The sequence below is a fragment of the Lemur catta genome, chromosome 13 (genome assembly GCF_020740605.2).
Source record: "Lemur catta isolate mLemCat1 chromosome 13, mLemCat1.pri, whole genome shotgun sequence".
NCBI classification, from domain to species: Eukaryota; Metazoa; Chordata; class Mammalia; order Primates; family Lemuridae; genus Lemur; species Lemur catta.
Genome location: NC_059140.1, coordinates 60,463,107 through 60,481,237, shown reverse-complemented (window position 1 = coordinate 60,481,237; position 18,131 = coordinate 60,463,107). Strand labels below are relative to the sequence as shown.

The window sequence follows — 18,131 nt, the reverse complement described above, 5'->3', positions numbered from 1 at the left end:
CTGCAGCACTATGTATAGCTAGAAGACAATGAAGTATGGCCTCAAAATTCTGAGGGAAAATTACATTTTGCCTAGAATTCAATTACAAGCTTAAATAGCAAACACATGCAAGAGTGGAATTAAAACATTTCCAGACACATACAGTCTCAACAAATTTTACCTCCCATGTACCTTTTCTCAGGAAGCTACTAGAGAATGTGCTCTACAAAAATGAGGATGTAAACCAAGAAAGAGGAAACCATGGGATCCAGGAAACGGGGGATTCAACACAGGAGAGAGGAACAGGGATTTCGCAAGATGGTGTTAAAAAGAAGCCCCAGGACAACAGGTGGGCACCTGGCCTGGAAAACCACTAGACCAGAGGGGCTGGAGGGGAGGCTACTCAAGAGAAAGTAGATCCAGTAGATTAACCAGTTGGGCTGATTGTGTAAAATATGGTTTCGGTAGGGGTTTTGTAGTTCCTTTGGATAAGTTAATGAACAGTTAGTAATAGCTACTAAAAAGACATAAGCAAAATAAAATAAAAGGCACCACCAAGAAAAACAAGATGTTCAACAAGATCGAAAGCATAATCTTATACTCCTTGGCTCAATAGTAAACAATATTATGTGGTCATAATAATGTAAACTAGAATACTGATTGAACTCCAAATTGTCATTTAACCCACTGGAAAGATAGAGGAAGAAAGTTTGTCGGAAGGTAGTGATGGGTTCAGAGCACTAAATTTTCATTATTTTGTATAGCAGTAAGACATTAGATAATCTCTGAAAATGATAATTTAGTAAGTATCAGTATATGTACCATACTTAAATAAATATAGGGAAGCAAATATCAGAGTTGAAAGGTAAAAGTCGTTTCCTCTCCTGTGCTGGGATTCAACCTCCTTGGGCATGGGGGTGGGTGCCAGTTGTTGGACAGTGAGTCTTCCTGTGCTGCCAAGACCAGAGATGAACCAGACAGAGAACAATTGGTTGGGGAAAAAGTCTTACCTCTGTGGAAAGTTACGTACTCTGGCAAATAAAAAATAAATATCTTTCATAATAAAAAGCAAAGAAAGAAACAGTGGTTTGGTCTGAGGATCAAGAGGGATTACTGTTTTTGGTTATAGGCCTTAGAATACTATTTGCCTTTTAAAACTATGGGCATATATTACTTTGATAAATATTCAGTTGGTTTAAAAAATTAATGGAATCAGAAATAGAAGTTGTAAAACCGAAGTGTACCACCCCTCCCCCCCCTCAACAAAAGCAAAAACAAAAAAGAGAAAGAAGCTGATAATGATTTTCTTAATATCTTTCAAACGCCACTCATTTATCCCATGTCTAATAAGGACCCTCTGCCAGTCTTACTCCAACCAACGTTTCCTGTCACCCACACCCACTCCCCACGCTCTGTGTTTAAGCTAAACGGGCCACTTCATGTTCCCTTTGCGGCTGTATTTTCCTTCCTCTGGGCCTTTGCTTATAGTGCAATTATTGCTCACCTTCCATTCACACATATTCCCACACACACACACTTATCTTACCACCTGCATCCCTTGAACACTTCCCCATCTGTTTACATCTCAGTTCGAATTCCTCTCTGAGGGGTCTTTGAGGGGCTCTGGATAATATTCTCCCCTTTCTTTGAATTCCTATTGAATTGCCTTTTAATAATACCACTTACCGTGCACGCTTGAATTGTAATTGTTTTTTACTTGTCCTGTCTTTGTTAAGAGATAGGGAGGTGACAGTCATATTGCAGGAATCATATTGCACTGATATTTGTTCCTCTTCCTATAGTGCCTGGCAGAGTGCTGACATATTCCAGGTACTGCCTCCGGTATTAACTAAATGAATAAATTAATCTTCCATTAAATATGAAATCTGTTCTCTCGTATGGCCCAGTGGCAAACATCTGCATCTACAAAAATAAATATTACTAGAAAGTAAGGATTTGTTTTTGTTTTAAGAACTTTAATGTGCTTTCCTCCTAAGTAGGAGGATCATGCATGGAGCCCAGAGGGTAAATTGCTCCCCTAAATTTTTGTTTATGCTACCTTTTTGGAGAATTTGGGAAACTTGTGAGCTTGAAAGTTAAAGTTTTTATTTGATTCTGCAGGGGTTACAGGTAGCCTGGCACGGAGGAAAATGTTGTAGGCAGGATATTGCCTGGGCCCTCAGGTGAAGAAGCCCCTAGACATCACCCCAGACCTGGTGGACAATAGCACAGCCTAAGATGTGGCAGGAAAAGGGAAACTCTTTCATGAGGCCAGAACACAAAAATATAAAAGGAAGTCCACAAATTCCCAATGATATAACAAGGTCACCGAAGTAGGGAGTAGCACAGCTATGACTTGGATCCATAGCTTCCCACACCAAATTTAGGTCTCTTTCTGTTTAATCAGGCTTTATACTATAAGCCCCAAATCTGTTCATAACCACTCATGTGATCACTGAACAAATTACAACAGGATTAATCTAAAACATCCATGTATGGAAATAACAAAATGCCCAGTGATATCATGGTACCTGCGAATGGTGGAGTACCATGGAGTGTTTGAAAGGAAAAAGGTAGATCTGTAAGTCCTGATATTGTTCAAGGAGAAAGTAATTGTGGAATAGGAGGATCCCTTTCAGGTCTTTACTCGACTGTCACCTCTCCGATGAGGCCTTCCTCTGCCACTGTATTCACAACTGCAAACCTCCCCCTAGCCCCAGCTTTTTCCCTCTTAGCATTATTCCTACCTGACATAATACATAATTTAGTTCTTTGTTTGTGATCTGTCTCCTACTGGAATATAATCTACGTGAGGGATTTTGTCTGTTTTATTTCCTGTTTTTCCCCAAGTACCTTAGAATAACCAAATGAATGAATTTGTATGAAAAAAGTTTATTATTTGAGTAGAAACAGTTCTGAAAGGCTGCACAAACCTCACAGTAATTATCTTTGAGCAGTAGCACTAGGGATCTAGGGGAAAGACTAACGTGTTATTGTCTATATCTCACCATGTACAAGTATCATTTTTTAAAATAAAAACACTAGTTTTATAAGGAATCCTATGTGAAGTGTTTTGTGAAGGCTATGATAAAATATCAGTTATTTGATCAGCACCATTTATTTCTGATCCTGAGATAATAAATACCACTCTGAATTCCTCTTCTTTCCAAAAGTCAAGTTGTAAATGGGCCACTAAGTAGTCCATGGATTTTATATTTTACAAAGCCTTTACCAACAGGTGCTTTTTATTTTCCATTAGAGCAATGCCATCTATACTTATGTTGTGGTAGGGAAAAAATGGGGTTTTAGGCCCTATATATATATATCTTCTAACTTTTATGATGGCTAAGTGACCTGGAATGGATTACTTAACCTCTCTGAACCTCAGTTTCCTTACCTATAAAATTGGTATAACTTTTCCTATGAGCAAAGGCTGTAGTTCAAGCAAAACAAAATAAAATATGTATATTCACTGCCCAGCAGTGTCTGGTTCAAGGTAGAGCTCAATATATGCTGGGTGCTTCCCCTTTCCCTGAGAAGGTGACCCAGAGAGAAGACTCTTGGTGATCACTAACTACTCAAAGTGTGGTCTTAACATCACCAGGAAGTTTATTAGGAAAGCAAAGTCTCCACCTCCGCCCGATTCAATGAATCAGAGTCCATAGTTTAAAAAGGCTCTTGCCCACATTTTGCCCTCCCTCCCTCTGCCTGCTGACCTATCCAGGTGGCCCCATATGGTTTCGACTGTCTCCTCCCTCTTGGGGACTGTAGTAACAAACTACCTTTTCAATGGCAATTATCTCCTATCTGTTGGCCTCACCATACCCGAATAAAACCAAAATCCCAGGTACACTTTAAAATAGGCTGCTCTTTTAAGCTTCTCTCTTCGTTGAACTCTCCTGGCCGCCCCCCTCCCCCATGTCACCTTGCAGATTTGGGGTTCCTTTGGAGAAGTGTGAGGTGCCCAGCAGAGCCAGGTGTTCTGGTAGGGCACGACTAACAGGCAGAAGCATAAGGATGCTGAGCCACCTCCTCAGCCCAAACTTACTCTTAAATAAAGACGATCGGGGATAAGCATGTGTAAGGTTGTAAATCTGCTGAATATGGTGTGACTGTATGGAACGCCGAGAATGCTCCTTAAGCACAAGCTTTGCACACTTCAGAAACTGCTATTACGAATGATTAAGACCTCCAAGATAATGGAACCGTTTGATTTGAAACACCACAAACTTATTTACAGTATTCTAAGATGTCAAGGAAACAAATGAAAACCTGCCATTCACATCCATTCTTTTTTCCCCGTGGCTCCTTAATACGGTATATATGTTTTAGATAGAAATAACTTCTGCCAGGGAGCAGCTATTATGCTACCAAGCGGCTTTCCTTCCCACATTTGCATTTACCTCTTGTCTATCCTGCTTTGGAAAGAATCTTGATATATGGAAGCGAGTTAACTGAAGCTGAGGTTAATAAAAGCAAATATTAAAAGAACATGAAAGGGACTTTTCTCCCTTTCATGACTCAAAAGGAAAAAAATACAATAAGGAATGTTCTGAGTATGGGAAAAAAACAGCACTCAACGTAATTTTTCCTGTTCTCTTACACCACAATCAACACTGAAGATTTCTGTGACCAAATATTGGGGGGCAGGGGTGGTTCCCCACCAATAAGCAGCAGACACCAGCTGGGTATCCCCCAATTCCATTTTGACTCTATAGCTGGAGGGAGTTTCAGAAACAACAAGTTGGGGCACAGGCCCCAAGACTGCCCCCCGCCCCCCATACCAGTCACAGAGTCCAGGCCTCTGGAATTTCTGACTGACCAGTTTCAAGTTGGAGTTTCTACAACCTCCTCTTTAGGTTCAGTTAACTTGCTAGAGTGGCTCACAGAACTTAGGGAAACACTTTGCCAGTTTATTATAAAGGATGTTACAAAGGATACACATGAGGAGATGTGTAAGGCAAGGTGTAAGGGAGCATGCCAGCTTCCAGGAGCCTCCTCACGTCCAGCTGTCTGGAAGCTCTCCGAACCCTGTCCTCTTGGGTTTGTATGGTGTAAGCATGTTTGATTAAACCATTGGCCACTGGTGATCAACTTAACCTTCAGCCCCTCGTTGGGGAGGTGGGACTGAAGGTCCCAACCCTCTAATCCTGCCTTGGTCTTTTGGGTAACCAGCCCCCATCCTGAAGCTACCTAGGGACTGCCAGCCATCCATCAACCATTAACATACAAAAGACATCGCTTTGAAGATTCCAAGGATTTTAGGAATCTTATGCCAGGAAACAGGGATGAAAACCAAATATATATTTTACAATATTCACAAGTATCTATTTCAGAGATATCCTATAGTTGTTACGTAAGATTGTGAGAACAGAAGATATCAATTTTAGAGTAACTTTTCCCTTATGAAATTTCCTTCATTAGAATTTTATTAAGAAATGAAAATTTGATTAGCACTTTTTAAATAGAAATATTAGAAAAGGAAATTTTCCATTAATTGTTTTGTGACCATCAGTTTTGTTTCCATAAAAAATAAACCCGTTTGTTATGACTATAAAAAGAAACTTTGGCTGCAGATATGAAGATTTTGCTCCCCAGAACTGGCTCCATCATATTCAACATTACTGACCCCTCAGTGTCTAACATTTTTGTCGCCTGCATGAGTGACAATGTCCCCTGAAACCACAGGCTTTTTTCTAGAATGCATTTTGTTTGATTGGTTCCTTGACCCTTTTCCAAGAAACTTAATTTGCCCAAGGGAGTCTCGTGCTGGAAAAGAGTGTTTGCATCTGCTTAGGGAAATGTGCCTGGAATAATGACTTATTTAGAACTGAGAACAGAATGGAATGGAGTGGATTGATAAACCTGTTTGAGCAGGCAGAGAGCAACCCGGGCCTCCTAACTCTTATAAAAGGAGCTCTGCAGCAAAGCAGTTTGCCTAGACCGGATCTGGCAAGAGCCATCTTCATTTAACAAACATTGTCTCCGTCAACGCTGCGCAAAATTCTGACTCTTACAAATGCCTGAAGGCATGCTAGTTCATCTTAAGTTTCACTTACACTTCTAAGATGGTGCGGATTTCTCGATTCAGCCCTGCAGACCCCAGTGTAGAAATTGCCCTCCAAGGTACGTTACCCATTTTAAACCGAGTCTCATCCTTCTAGATGACCGCAGAATGCTTGTTGGTGGTGATGCTGCTCTGAGCTAAAGTGCTTTCTCGGGTGCCAGGAGAGTTGGCAAGTGTGCTGATGCGTAGATTACCCAAAGAGAGGGCTTGACTCAGCTTCTTTCTCACTTACTGAACTGAAAATGAACCTAGTGGTCAAAAGTAGGGAGCTGACAGCTCATCTGGAGGAATAAAGAATGAGTTGAAGGAAATAAAAAAAAAAAAGGAATACTGCCACTGCGCTGCTCTTTCGTACTGCTCCATTTCCTGTTTCTTTTGCTTTTTCTTTTTTCTCTTCACTTTTCTGCCAGTGAAATATAGTTGATTTGTTTGTAACTATAGCCTCAAGGCTAATAACTCTTTGAAATGGTAAGGGTGACAACAAAAAATGCACTTAAAATAAATTTTTAAAAGCTGAAGCTAGATTAATTTTTGTCTTAATCTTTCTCTGCTGTTTAGTGAGTAAAACAACCAACCAACCAAGAAAGTTAAATCGTTGACTATATTTAAATTGGTAAGGTTAAGCTTAAACAGAATCCTATTTAAGTACAGTAATAGTGAGAGTTTACCTTTATTTTTTTAAATTTAAATCTATCTTTGCACAATTAGCAAATTATTAAATGACCTTTCTTTCAAAGTCTGCAAGCAATTGCCTGTTCCCACTAATAAGAGACCATGTTTTACAAGGTTCACGTTGATTAATTGACAAATGCTGATAAAATCAAAGCAGTGCTAAAATGTAGTGCACCAACTGCAGCATAAATTACTTTTGTTCAATAGTGTTTCTAGTGGCTATACATTTGTAGTTTACCTTTCAATAAATATTACTGTCTTAATTGAAACATTCATTGTGGAAATTTATCTCTGAAGATGACTGTAAGGAACAGCAGCAAGGGCTAAACATTTCTTTATATGTGTGTGCTTTTTCTGCTCAATTAAAAGCATTGATTGCTGTGAACATTTTAAAGATGGATGCTTTACATTTTGTAGGAAAGGAAGATGAACATATTTTAATATACTTTGAAAATCATACACCCTTGATGGACCTTAGTGTTCCCTACATTTCTGATAGCTTCAACAATAAATAAAAAATATAAGTTCTAAATGACCAGCCTTGCACCATTCACCAAAAGCATTACACTCTTTGCCCATGGCCATCAGCCTTATGGCAGCATTGACAGGCTCCATCAGAGGACCTATAGCTGGCTGTTTCACGTTCATGTATGTTTCAGACATCAGAGAAGCTGGCCAAACCAGATTTCTGCTTTTACATATGAATGAGTAACTATCCAGAAGGATCTCCTGCGTCCTGGATGAAACCCAGAGGTCCAGAGGATCCCAGAAGATGAGGAATGAAAGAGGTTGGGATGGATGGGAATGTAGGTCAGGGCACAGTCCATACCGCAGGGTCCCTACTCCTCTCCTTTGTGGTCTATGCTCACGGGATAGACGCCCATACTCTAGTGCTTTAAGAGCACTATGGCATGCAGATTTAAGGATCCAACTAATCTGATAGATAGGTTTGGACATCCCAAGATGTCCTGCTTCATCCACACTTCTAGGAAATTAGATATCCTCTACACGGTGACTTCGACCTACTTTTCTCAGCAGTCATTTTTAAAGTTCAGCAAGTATTTATAAAGCCTACTATATGCCAGGCACTGTGCTGGGCCCTGGGGATATACACACGAGCCAGACAGTTTCTCTATCCTGAAGGAGCTTACAATATCCAATCATATCTCTGAACATTTGCAATTTTTTATTTAAAGGATGTATTTTCATAATCTTCCAACTATTTTTGAGCTCCAATTGTATACCAGGCACTATTCTATAATAGATGGTCAATAAATAGTCTAGATGTTTTCTTTCTTTGGTATTTATCAGAGACCACTATGCTCTCATGGCCTCTAAGGCAAATCTTATTTGCCGGTGTTCTGTTGGAGCTACCTCAGTTGCTGATTACCAGTTAATAATTGTACTCAAGATTATCACAGCTGCCAGACCCGGATTGAGAATGGAGTTTGACCAGTAGGACTGAGCAGAGACCATCATTCCAAACTTTAGTCAAAGAGAACAGTGCCCTCAGTATGGGCATGAAGATTGTGGAGCAGGCAGGAATATGGGGCCATGGGACATGGAAGAAACAAGCTGATTTGGGAATGTGGATCACAGTAGAGGCAGGTTAAACTGGCAATCCAAGGTTAGTAAATGATAGAATTCCAAGCGACTGACTAGCAGGCAAGGACAGAAGGCACACTAGCCAGGGAGGGCACAGAGAGGCAGCCAACACAGAGATCAGAGCAGGTTAACGAGTAGGTGAGTCTACGCTGTCAGCCCAGTGGGCACCTAAGCATTCTAGAAGATATGAAGCTGCTGGGATGGGTTCAACCATGAAGAGAGTCAGGTTCAATGATAAAAAATGGAGAAAATCTCTCAGCATTGAGAGTTTGGATTACAAGAAGTAAAATGTGCTTCTGGTAACTTCACCAGGGTCTGAGCAGGATGGGCAGCATGATGTGGGATTTCTGAGTCTGAGCTCATTTGGTTCTCTCAGCCCAGACATCATTAAGACAGTGTCTGGCATGCCGTAGTCACTCTGCAAATATTCCACTGACCTGACCTGGGTTCTGAGATGGGGGCAGAAAATGAGGCAATTTTTCTATGACAATATAAAATTTAAATTGCCCCGGCACTTACTGAAAAAAAAAAAAAAAAGGACAAACATACAAGAAGGAAGATGATCATTTCTTTCGATGATATCGCATTGTCCCAGTATTTACATTTGTTCCTCCTTTGATTTCTTTTCCTGGGGTGTAGCACCAGGAAGATGGACAGACTAGTATGGAACCTGGAAAAGTTCTAAGAGTGTGTGGTTAGCTGTTAACCAGATTGGAGATGTTTTCCTTGTGGAAGCATTTGGAAAGAAAGAAATGAAAAGAGAAGGGTAAAGTGATTAAAACCCTGCTGAACCCCCAGGTTCATGTCTGGAAATTTCAGTGAGATGCCAGAACTTGGCTGAAGTGCTCGTGTCACACCCAGAATCTCTTCTGATCCTCCATCAGGGAGGTACTGCCTCTGACCTCCGTCCTCGGGAGGCTGGTGACAGCTGCTAGTAAAATTAACAGGAAAGAATATTCCATGTCCCCTTGATGAAAGTCCTATTGTGCTGGTGTTGTACATCACACACAAAAGTGGTAAAACACTGTCTTTTAAAAAAATGCCCTGCTCCACCACGTTGGGTGGGTGGGAACCACCCAGGCAGCATTTATGCCCATTGGTTGCCCTTCTGAGCCCCAGCCAGGAAAGCCAAAGTGCCATTCCTCACTCTGCACTCCCGGGCCATATTCCCTGTTTAAACACTAGATGGGGCATTGTTGTTATTGCAGCGGCTCTAAAAAAGTAAACATATGAAGCCCAGAAGGAGGAAAACATTACTTTAGAACATAATGTTGTCCTACAGAATCAGAGAGCATTGGACCAGGAAACAGCCATGAAAAAGTATATAGTCCAAACCCTTGGTTTGCATTCTTACCTGAGAAAACTGTGGCCAGTCCAAGTTCACACAGTAAGTCTGCAACAGACCTAGAACTGGAAGCCAGAACCCAAGTTTCCTGAGCCCAGGGCCGTCCCTGCCCCCTGCCTGGTGGCCACACACTCAGGGAATAGGTGCCATTGACACATGGATGATCTAATGAACCATCTTCTTTTAGAGAATAATGAAAGTTAAATCCACAATGCATGTCCTCCTACATACATTCCTCTTGCGCCTGGCTGTGCATGTAGATGACTCAAAGGAAACAGTGAACACAATTCAGACACATTTACCTCACTACACACACATGAATGACCAATTTGTAAAATGTGAAACACAAAGTATAATAAATTTCCCTTGGGTTTTTAACTCCAGTTTAGTTAGCTTCTTTCTAGACACTGAAAAAGGCCGGAGTTTGTCCTCTTCTCTCTAGCCACTTGCCAGCCTTCTTCACTCGAGTGTTAGAATCTTCGGGGCTTAGAGCCATTGTCACCCTGGCCTCTACCTAGAACCCAGCTGAAGACAAGGGACCTCCAACAACATTTTTCTCTCTCCAAGTCCACCCAGGGAACCTCCCTTTTTCTCTCCTTCCTTTTCCCTCTATGGCAGACGAGGAACATAATACAAAACATGAAGTCTGCAGCCCAGCCTTCCCCTCCACGCACGATACCGGTGCGATTAAATTGCTGAAGGAAAATGACGGGGTTCTCCTCACCCTGCTCCCTTCAGACTAACAGGTCCCAGCACAGAGCAAAATCCTGACAGACCCTGTAGTGGATAGGCCTTTGTGGACTATTTTTTTAGCAGACACTCTTTCTTGAGAAGATTAATGTGACTTGTGTTTTAAGCAGACTGAAAAGGGATGATATTACAGTGTGCTTTTTCTCAGTTCGGTGGTAGCACTCCTCGCAGGCCCGCGGTGCTCATTCTAGTCTTTAGTTCAGTTATGGAAGCATTTTCACTTTCTCTTTACCAAGGTGCTTTACATCCTCTCCTTCTTAGTACTATTAATACTACTGCTAATCCAGGGTTCTTGGGTGAAGGGCCGGCTACTCAGAAAGAAACCATCTAGATTGTAATTTTTGTCTCACGTTAGACGTTGCAAATGTAAACTTTTTTGAAGTAAAAGCACTTTTAAAAGTCTAATTTGAAAAACTTGGCATGCATGGGTGATTTGTTTCCCCACTTGGAATGCTTCCCCTCTGCCCGGCCTAATCCTGTTCATCCTTGACAGCCCAAGTGTCATCTCCTCTGCAGAGCTTCTACCCTCCCTTTGCCCATGTCCCCTTCCAGAATCCTCACTCTTCGTTCGATGCTGCCAGAGCACCCACTTCATACCACTGGAATATAACATTTGTCCCCAGTATATTACAACCAGTTATGTATGTCTGTCCTGCCAGCCCATGTGGACTCCTTGACAGCAAGGACAGTGGATGGCACCTGACCCATCTTGCATCACCTGGGCAAAGCATAGGACACGATGTGCACCAGGAGTTCTATACATATTGATACAACTCAATCAAATTATGCCAGCACCAGCTCTTTTAACATAAGGGTTCTGAGCTTTTGGAAGGTATGTCAAGTAAAAGTGTAATTTAAAAGTTATAGTCTTCTGAAATTTCCTGAAGACTTATATTTTTTATATTCTTATTTTGGAGGTGAAAGTGCCATATAAAACTAACCATATATTAATTACCCTGTATATGAGGGAACTAGTCATTTATTTGCTCCCCACATCCAAATAGGACAGAATTTTTTGTCACAGATTCACTTTGCTTTATACAGCAGATATATACTGGAAATGTGTGTAAATCTAATGTCTGTAAATCAAATTATGTATTAAAATGCACTAAGGGAACTGTTTAACGAGAACATTTTTCCAAGTGAAGAATATTTATACTAAAAGAATAATTTCTGAACACATCAGAGAACTTGCCTTTCATAAGGAATAGTATTTTTCCTAGAATAATAAAGGCCCTTCTGCATTCTAGTCAGAATTCTTCTGGCACTAATTTTCTGTTTTTCCATATTATATTTAAAACACTAGACTTATTCCTAAGAAGATTTTTAATTTATACAACAGATATTCTTGGCTTACTAAAGTTAACTCCTCTTCCTGTCATAAAATTGGTATGTATTATGTATTATCTCTGGTTCAGTTAATAAAAAGTCACTTGCGTGGGCATTTGATGATTTTAACACAAATCTTATTTGAAGGAATCAGTGTTTTATACTCTTAATTTATAAGAAAAATGGAGGGCTGGTGTGAATGCTTATGCAGAGCTGGAATATGGGGAAGGACACTAGATGCAAATCTCAGCAACATACGTACTGTCTGAAGAACTAAAACTGTTGTGCTTGGAACTGAAGTTTATGTATAGAGTTTATTTAAATGTTTCCATTTTCCTTTTTTTTTCCTAGATTGGCCAAAAGGGAATTAGTGAGAGGTGTGGAGAAGTGTGGGTTTGGGGATATTGTCGTTAGCGCTGACAGTGAGTGACTCAGTCAGTGAGTGTCCCTTTGCATTCAGAATGCAGGGTCACCACTGCCTCTTGTCCCAGCTCCCACTGGTGAGCACAGCAGAGGTCTTTTAATAATGCATTCGCTGACTTGAAAAATAATATTCTTGGCTCTGGAACTACGTATTTAACACATTCTCAGCATATGCCATGTGGAAAGCCCAGTGTTTTTAGACTGAGGTTCTGCTGTGCATAAATAAAGCACTTGAATGTTGACCTTTTTCAGTAAACAATACTAGAAATGTTGAGTACCTTTAAAATTCAAATGCAGCTTTTAAAATGTGTTCTCATTTTCATGGACAGCTGAGACCTGCCTATACTAATACCCAGCTAATCTGAAGTGTGTGAAGAGCTTGGCAATCAGTCAGACTCGGTTCATCTATGCTTGTTTTAGCTCCATGTGCGGAGGCTCTGGGGCCCTGTTCTGTTCAATTCTCCCTACATATAGGCGTTTTAATTTCCCAGGAGATCTTTCTCGTGTCTGGGCATTTGTATGGCGAGCATCACATTTGGACCAACATATGTGCCTCCACCCAATTTTAATTAAGTAGTAAAGCTGATCTTTATGTATTAGAATTTTATTTCCAACATAGATATGCTTCCTCCTACCTCGCCCTTTAAAAATGTTTTTATTGGCTGTGTCTTTTCTTGATCCTAAAAAAATACCTAAGCAGAAAGCACGCACCTCATTGTGAGAGCTACTCCAACTTTAATTACTGGTTTTTGGGATCCCAACATCAGAGTAAGCAGCTGACTGGAGACTGCATTCACCCAAAGGTGACCATTACTAGCAGACCCGCAGTGCTGCCTTGGGGCAGGTAGGTTCTGGGACAGGGCCTCCAGGTGGGACAGCTGCCCTGACCTATTCCACTGAATTAAAAATTAAAATCTGTTTAGAAGCAGCCTGCTCACTTCTAGCCCGGAGCATCTGCTAGTAGTTCCAGGTTAATGAATGTGTTTGAAGGGAGTCTGCTTCCTTCATCCTTGCTTCAGTTGTCCCCTCTGTTGCTTCTCCTGTCTGTCTTCTTTCCTGTCTGGACAATGAAACTAACCGTGATGATGCTAAAAATCCAAGCTGAGATACTGATTTAGAAAACCATAGAGCCTTTGTAAGAAATGGCATATGTAATTGAGCTTAGTGTAATGTAATTCTCAATCAGTTAACTGGAGTCTTTAGTTAATAGGGAATTCTTTTTTTGATCATAACTGTTTGTGGGAAATTGCAAATAATATAAAAACAAGTTTACATCATAAAATTCAGTTAATACCCTAGATGCAATATAGAATCATTCCAATTTCTTAAGCCTACATTTAAACGTCCAGTGCTATCTAATGGCTACTGATCTCCAGAATGATGATCTGAATACCTTAGAAATGTCAGAAATCAGTAGGAAAGTTCTTCAGTCTTTCTGTGTCTTTCATGACTGTGACATTTTTGAAGGGTACTGGTTATTTTGTAGACTGTCCTTTATTTGGGTTTGTCTGGTTTTCTCTCATGATTAACTACAATTTGGGGAAGAATACCGCAGAGACAATATAACCCCAGTGTATCGTATCAAAGGGCTCATCATGTCAATGTGTCTTGTTACTGCTTTCAATATCTGTTTAATAACATCAATTAAAACAATATTTTCTCCTTACTGACCCAGTTATATCATTAATCAGAACATAGTATTCTATCATTCTGAGGACTGAGGCTCATAGTTAGTATTTTAATAAAAAATCCTTTTAGAAAATATACATTTTCACCTGGATAAAATGATACTTCAGTGATTTTTATTATACTTAACACTTTATTTACAGTATTCTAGCTTTAGGAATATTTCTAAGTTTGCTCTAATTTTTAGTTTCCTGATTGGTAAAGTATAGTTTTTGTGAGAATTAAATGAGATGATGATATATGTGAAAGTGGTATCAGATAGTGGGTACTTGGCAAATTTGGGGTAAAATAGAATCTGATTTTGATACTTTTGTATAAAAAAAACTCACCTTCAATGTCAGGGCAGTAAAGTGTCAAAAAGGTGTCACGAGTTAGTTAAATATTGTGGTAAGCACTGTGAGCAAATGCTCAACTGTTCAAACATAAAAACACATCAATAATCACAATTAATACAGAGATTTTTAACATCTCTGGTTCTTCAAGTTAGCCATTTTTTCTATTTCTTTAATTGCCCTGCTAATATGAACTTTGGGTTTCCCATTGATTCATCTATTCATTCATTTAGTCGTTTTGTATTTAATTTGATCATTTAGTTGTTTTGTATCTAATGACTTGGTCATTAGATATAAATAATAGGAAAGCTGCAGATTTATCCGACTTCAAGGCTAAGGCTTCTTAGATCTAGATAAGGAACTGAAACAAGGTTTAAATTCTAATTCTCAAATTAAACATCTGTGTCTATTTCATCCTTTTAGATATTTATTCCTTATTTTAATTTTTTTGATATAATGAGCTTACTTATATAACATCAAAGTTCTGGGAGCCAAGGTAACAAAAATCTCTAAAAATATTTTGCCTAGAATGTTTGCTTTTGATTATTTCTGAAACCATTTTCTGAGTCTATAATACACTCAGGGGCAGACCTATAGGCATATTGAAATTGATGCAATGTGGCTTAAAATTTTTCACAAGAAAAAATCTGGTTCATTGCTCATTTATTCCCTGAACACCTGTGTTTTACTAGGTCAATGCTGAATACTCAATAGCAAACAAAGGAAATAGAGTGCCTGCCTTCGTGGAACTTTAGTCTAGTAAGGATAAATAGACATTGAGGAAAAAAAAAAAACAAATGGAGAAAAATATGTATTTAACAGCATGCAAAAAATTCTGATGTTAAAGAACAAGTTGGTATAAGAAAGGATGTTCATCAGTAATGTAAGAAACATAAGAAAAGATTCATCAAGTCGTCTCAACCAGTGCTCTGTTTGCAGGAGTTGAATCCAGGAATACCATAATATCACATTCATAGACCCTTAATATTAGAAGATAGGAAAGGCCACCTTGCAAACTTCCCACCTAATACTATACTGCTGGCTGTAGAAGGTCAACCAGCTTCTTCAAAAATTTCAAGAAGTCTTCTCTCCTTCCCTTCCTTTTTTTAATTAATTAATGAAAGAGTTATTTATTGACTGTATATTTGCAGTGACTGTCAACTTGTAATGCATGTCAGAATCTCCTTTGGAGCTGTTTTTCAAAATGCATGGGCCTCACATCTCATCCACTAAATCAAAATCTCCTGTAGGGACATGTGTTTGTGAAAGCCTCCTCAGGTGATTCCAGGGCCCATCAAAGGTTGAAAGCCACTGTGAGCTAGCTTCGTGGCTCCTGGGTGAAGCAAACAGCCACCTTGGGGACAGACACATTCTTGTACAGTATATAAGTTTAGTACAGAAGCCTTTGATTGCTCTCTAGAAGGCTCACAATTTTTTCCTGAACTTAACAAATCCTTTAACTGCTCTTGTGCCTTGGAAATCCCCTGTTTTTATACACCCATTCCTTTGAGTGAGAAATCTGGGAATAGCTTTTGAATATTCCCTTCTTGCACCATCATGCTTGACACTCACTCCCTCTCACTGCCACATTCCAATTGCTTGCTAGGTCCTATCTCTTCTGTCCTTAGAAATACTCTCACATCCACCCCCCTACATCTCCATTGCCACTGCCTCACCTTATCTGGTCTCTGGTAATTACCTTTCAACAGGTTAACCCTGGGGCTTCTCTCCCTATAGAGTTTACCCTCCACTTCGATATAAGATATTACTCTAAATTACAAATTCGATCCTCTCACTCCCACTTTAAAATACTCTATTTGGTCCCCATTGCCTGTGGGAATAAAACTCCTTAGCATGGCCCCTGCCTATATTTTTCACATCATTCCCCACCATTTCACCATTTGCCTTTTAAAGTCCAGCCAAACGAAACTACTCACTTTCTGTACTATGCCACATACTTTTCATACCTGAGTGTCCTTGATCACAGTATTGTCAATGCCTGAACCACCTTTTTAGTCCTTTTTTAATATCCCTCCCTACAAATTTTCACCTTTCTTCATCGTTCAAGAAAATCTAAAATCACCTTCAGAGTTGATGGGTTCTTCTCCTGAGTTGTTTCTATTAAACTATGTTTTAATTAATTTGCCCTTTTATCTACATACTTGCGTATATACTGACCTATATACCTGGGCCTCCCTTCATTGGAGTGATCCTTGTGCAGCTAGAACTTACAATTGTGTTACACACAGTAGGAGTTAACTAAATATTCACTGAAAGAATGGGAAAAAGAATGAATGAGCCTGAAATTTGTCTGCCATAACCCCTACCCATTGGTCTTAATTCCATTCTTTGGAGTGTTACTTAACCATCTAGTCCATCTTCTGTATCTGCCTTACTGCTAATATGTAAAAGTCACTGTCATCCTTCTTATTTTGCCCCATGTCACCAAGCTAGTAAGTTGTCGTCTAAAATGGGCACCAACTCTTTGGAATCCCAGGAGTCCTTATGGGCCATTTCCATAGTTGCACTAAATTCTCAAGGTCGAGGGATCAAATCCTGATAAAACTTGCTACAAACTCAGATGTTCAAGAAAGGAAAGTGAGAAGCATTTAAGCTAGTGTCATAGCACATTGGTTCCAGGATTGGCTCTTACCCTGGCTTGTTTTGAGAATATCTGATGTTGGCTCTAATGCCCACCGCCCCACTCCTACCACCCTTACAGGCTGAGGTTCCCCACTTACATCATTTATTCTACCCTTCCTAAGTTAGGGATTAATTTGCTTGCAGGGGAAGACTCACAGAATTCTCTCATCTTTGCTGTTTATTGTTAATGTCCTTTCCCCAGAATGTTGCAATTTTTGGTTGTTCTTCCTCCTCAGATATTTTTAGATATATTCTATGTACTACCTTTGGTATTTTTTTCAAAATGTTCAATCCCAGTCCTGAATTTAGGCCTCTTTAGCATTCTTCTACAAATTGTTTCCACACATTCATGATTGATTTTACTTTTGTATCTTTGTATTCATTTATCATCCTTTTAGAATCAGAATTCATCGGAGAAGTTCTTGTAAAGACCTGGTGATTTCTATAGTGGCACCCCTTTTCTTTCACTAGGAATAGGACCATCCAGTTATATAATCAAAATTTTATTTTTCTAAATCTTGCTTATACTTATTAGAGCTGTTACCTATTATACTTATCTTTTCTCTGAACTTTTAAAATGTTTTTCATAAGCCAATGGTATGGATCTGGTTAGAATTAATGTTCCCTCTCCTCACTATTATGAACTCTAGGCTGCACAGTAACTTTCTTCCGAGAGTCCTGTCATCTTCATGTTGTTATTGACTTTTTTTGCAGCTGGTCAATACCAAGGCCATTACACAGTTCTTCTCTGTCATCAAAGGTTGAGAACAGACTCCTGCCATTCCTATCCTGGTTTAATTAAAGTATTGTAAATCTGCTTTCCACGACTTTATTTAAAGCTCTCTTAAAATATAATATTTTGTATGTTGTTTTGGTTTCTTGGTTAATGAATTCTGACATTACTTTCTGTGCTGTAAAAATGTGCTTTATTTTCTTTCTACTGAAATGATCTCTTTTACGCTTTGAGCAATAAACCCTGGTTTTAGTATTTCATGAATTGGTGAGTAAGTGCATGTTTATATCGTCAAGACTTTCCTAATCTTTTCAGTTTATCTTTTATAAAGAAGTTCACTTTAGTTTTCTAGTTGATAAACCAGCATCTTTATGTAGGAAAACATTGTACTTAGGAAGCATGAATTTAAATCCCTTGGCATTCTTCTCAAAGCAACATTTTAGAGAATAAAACTACCATTGTCATCATAAAAAGCAGAATATAATCTGAACAACTTGCTTAAATGTACAACAGTAATGAGAGAAGTAGCTCTGTCCTTTCAGCAGCCTCCAAAGCTCCTGATTTCAC

The 18,131-nt window shown here is 39.4% G+C and overlaps 1 protein-coding gene across 1 annotated transcript in view; it reads left to right on the top strand.

The window, feature by feature from the left end:
• Positions 1–5,988: 5,988 nt before the first annotated feature.
• ENOX1 (ecto-NOX disulfide-thiol exchanger 1) overlaps positions 5,989–18,131 on the top strand; it is a 226,192-nt gene continuing 214,049 nt past the window's right edge. The window contains exon 1 of the mRNA XM_045567225.1: positions 5,989–6,105. Coding sequence (XP_045423181.1) covers positions 6,048–6,105 — 58 coding nt within the window. The 5' untranslated portion in view covers positions 5,989–6,047. The remainder of the gene's footprint in view (positions 6,106–18,131) is intronic.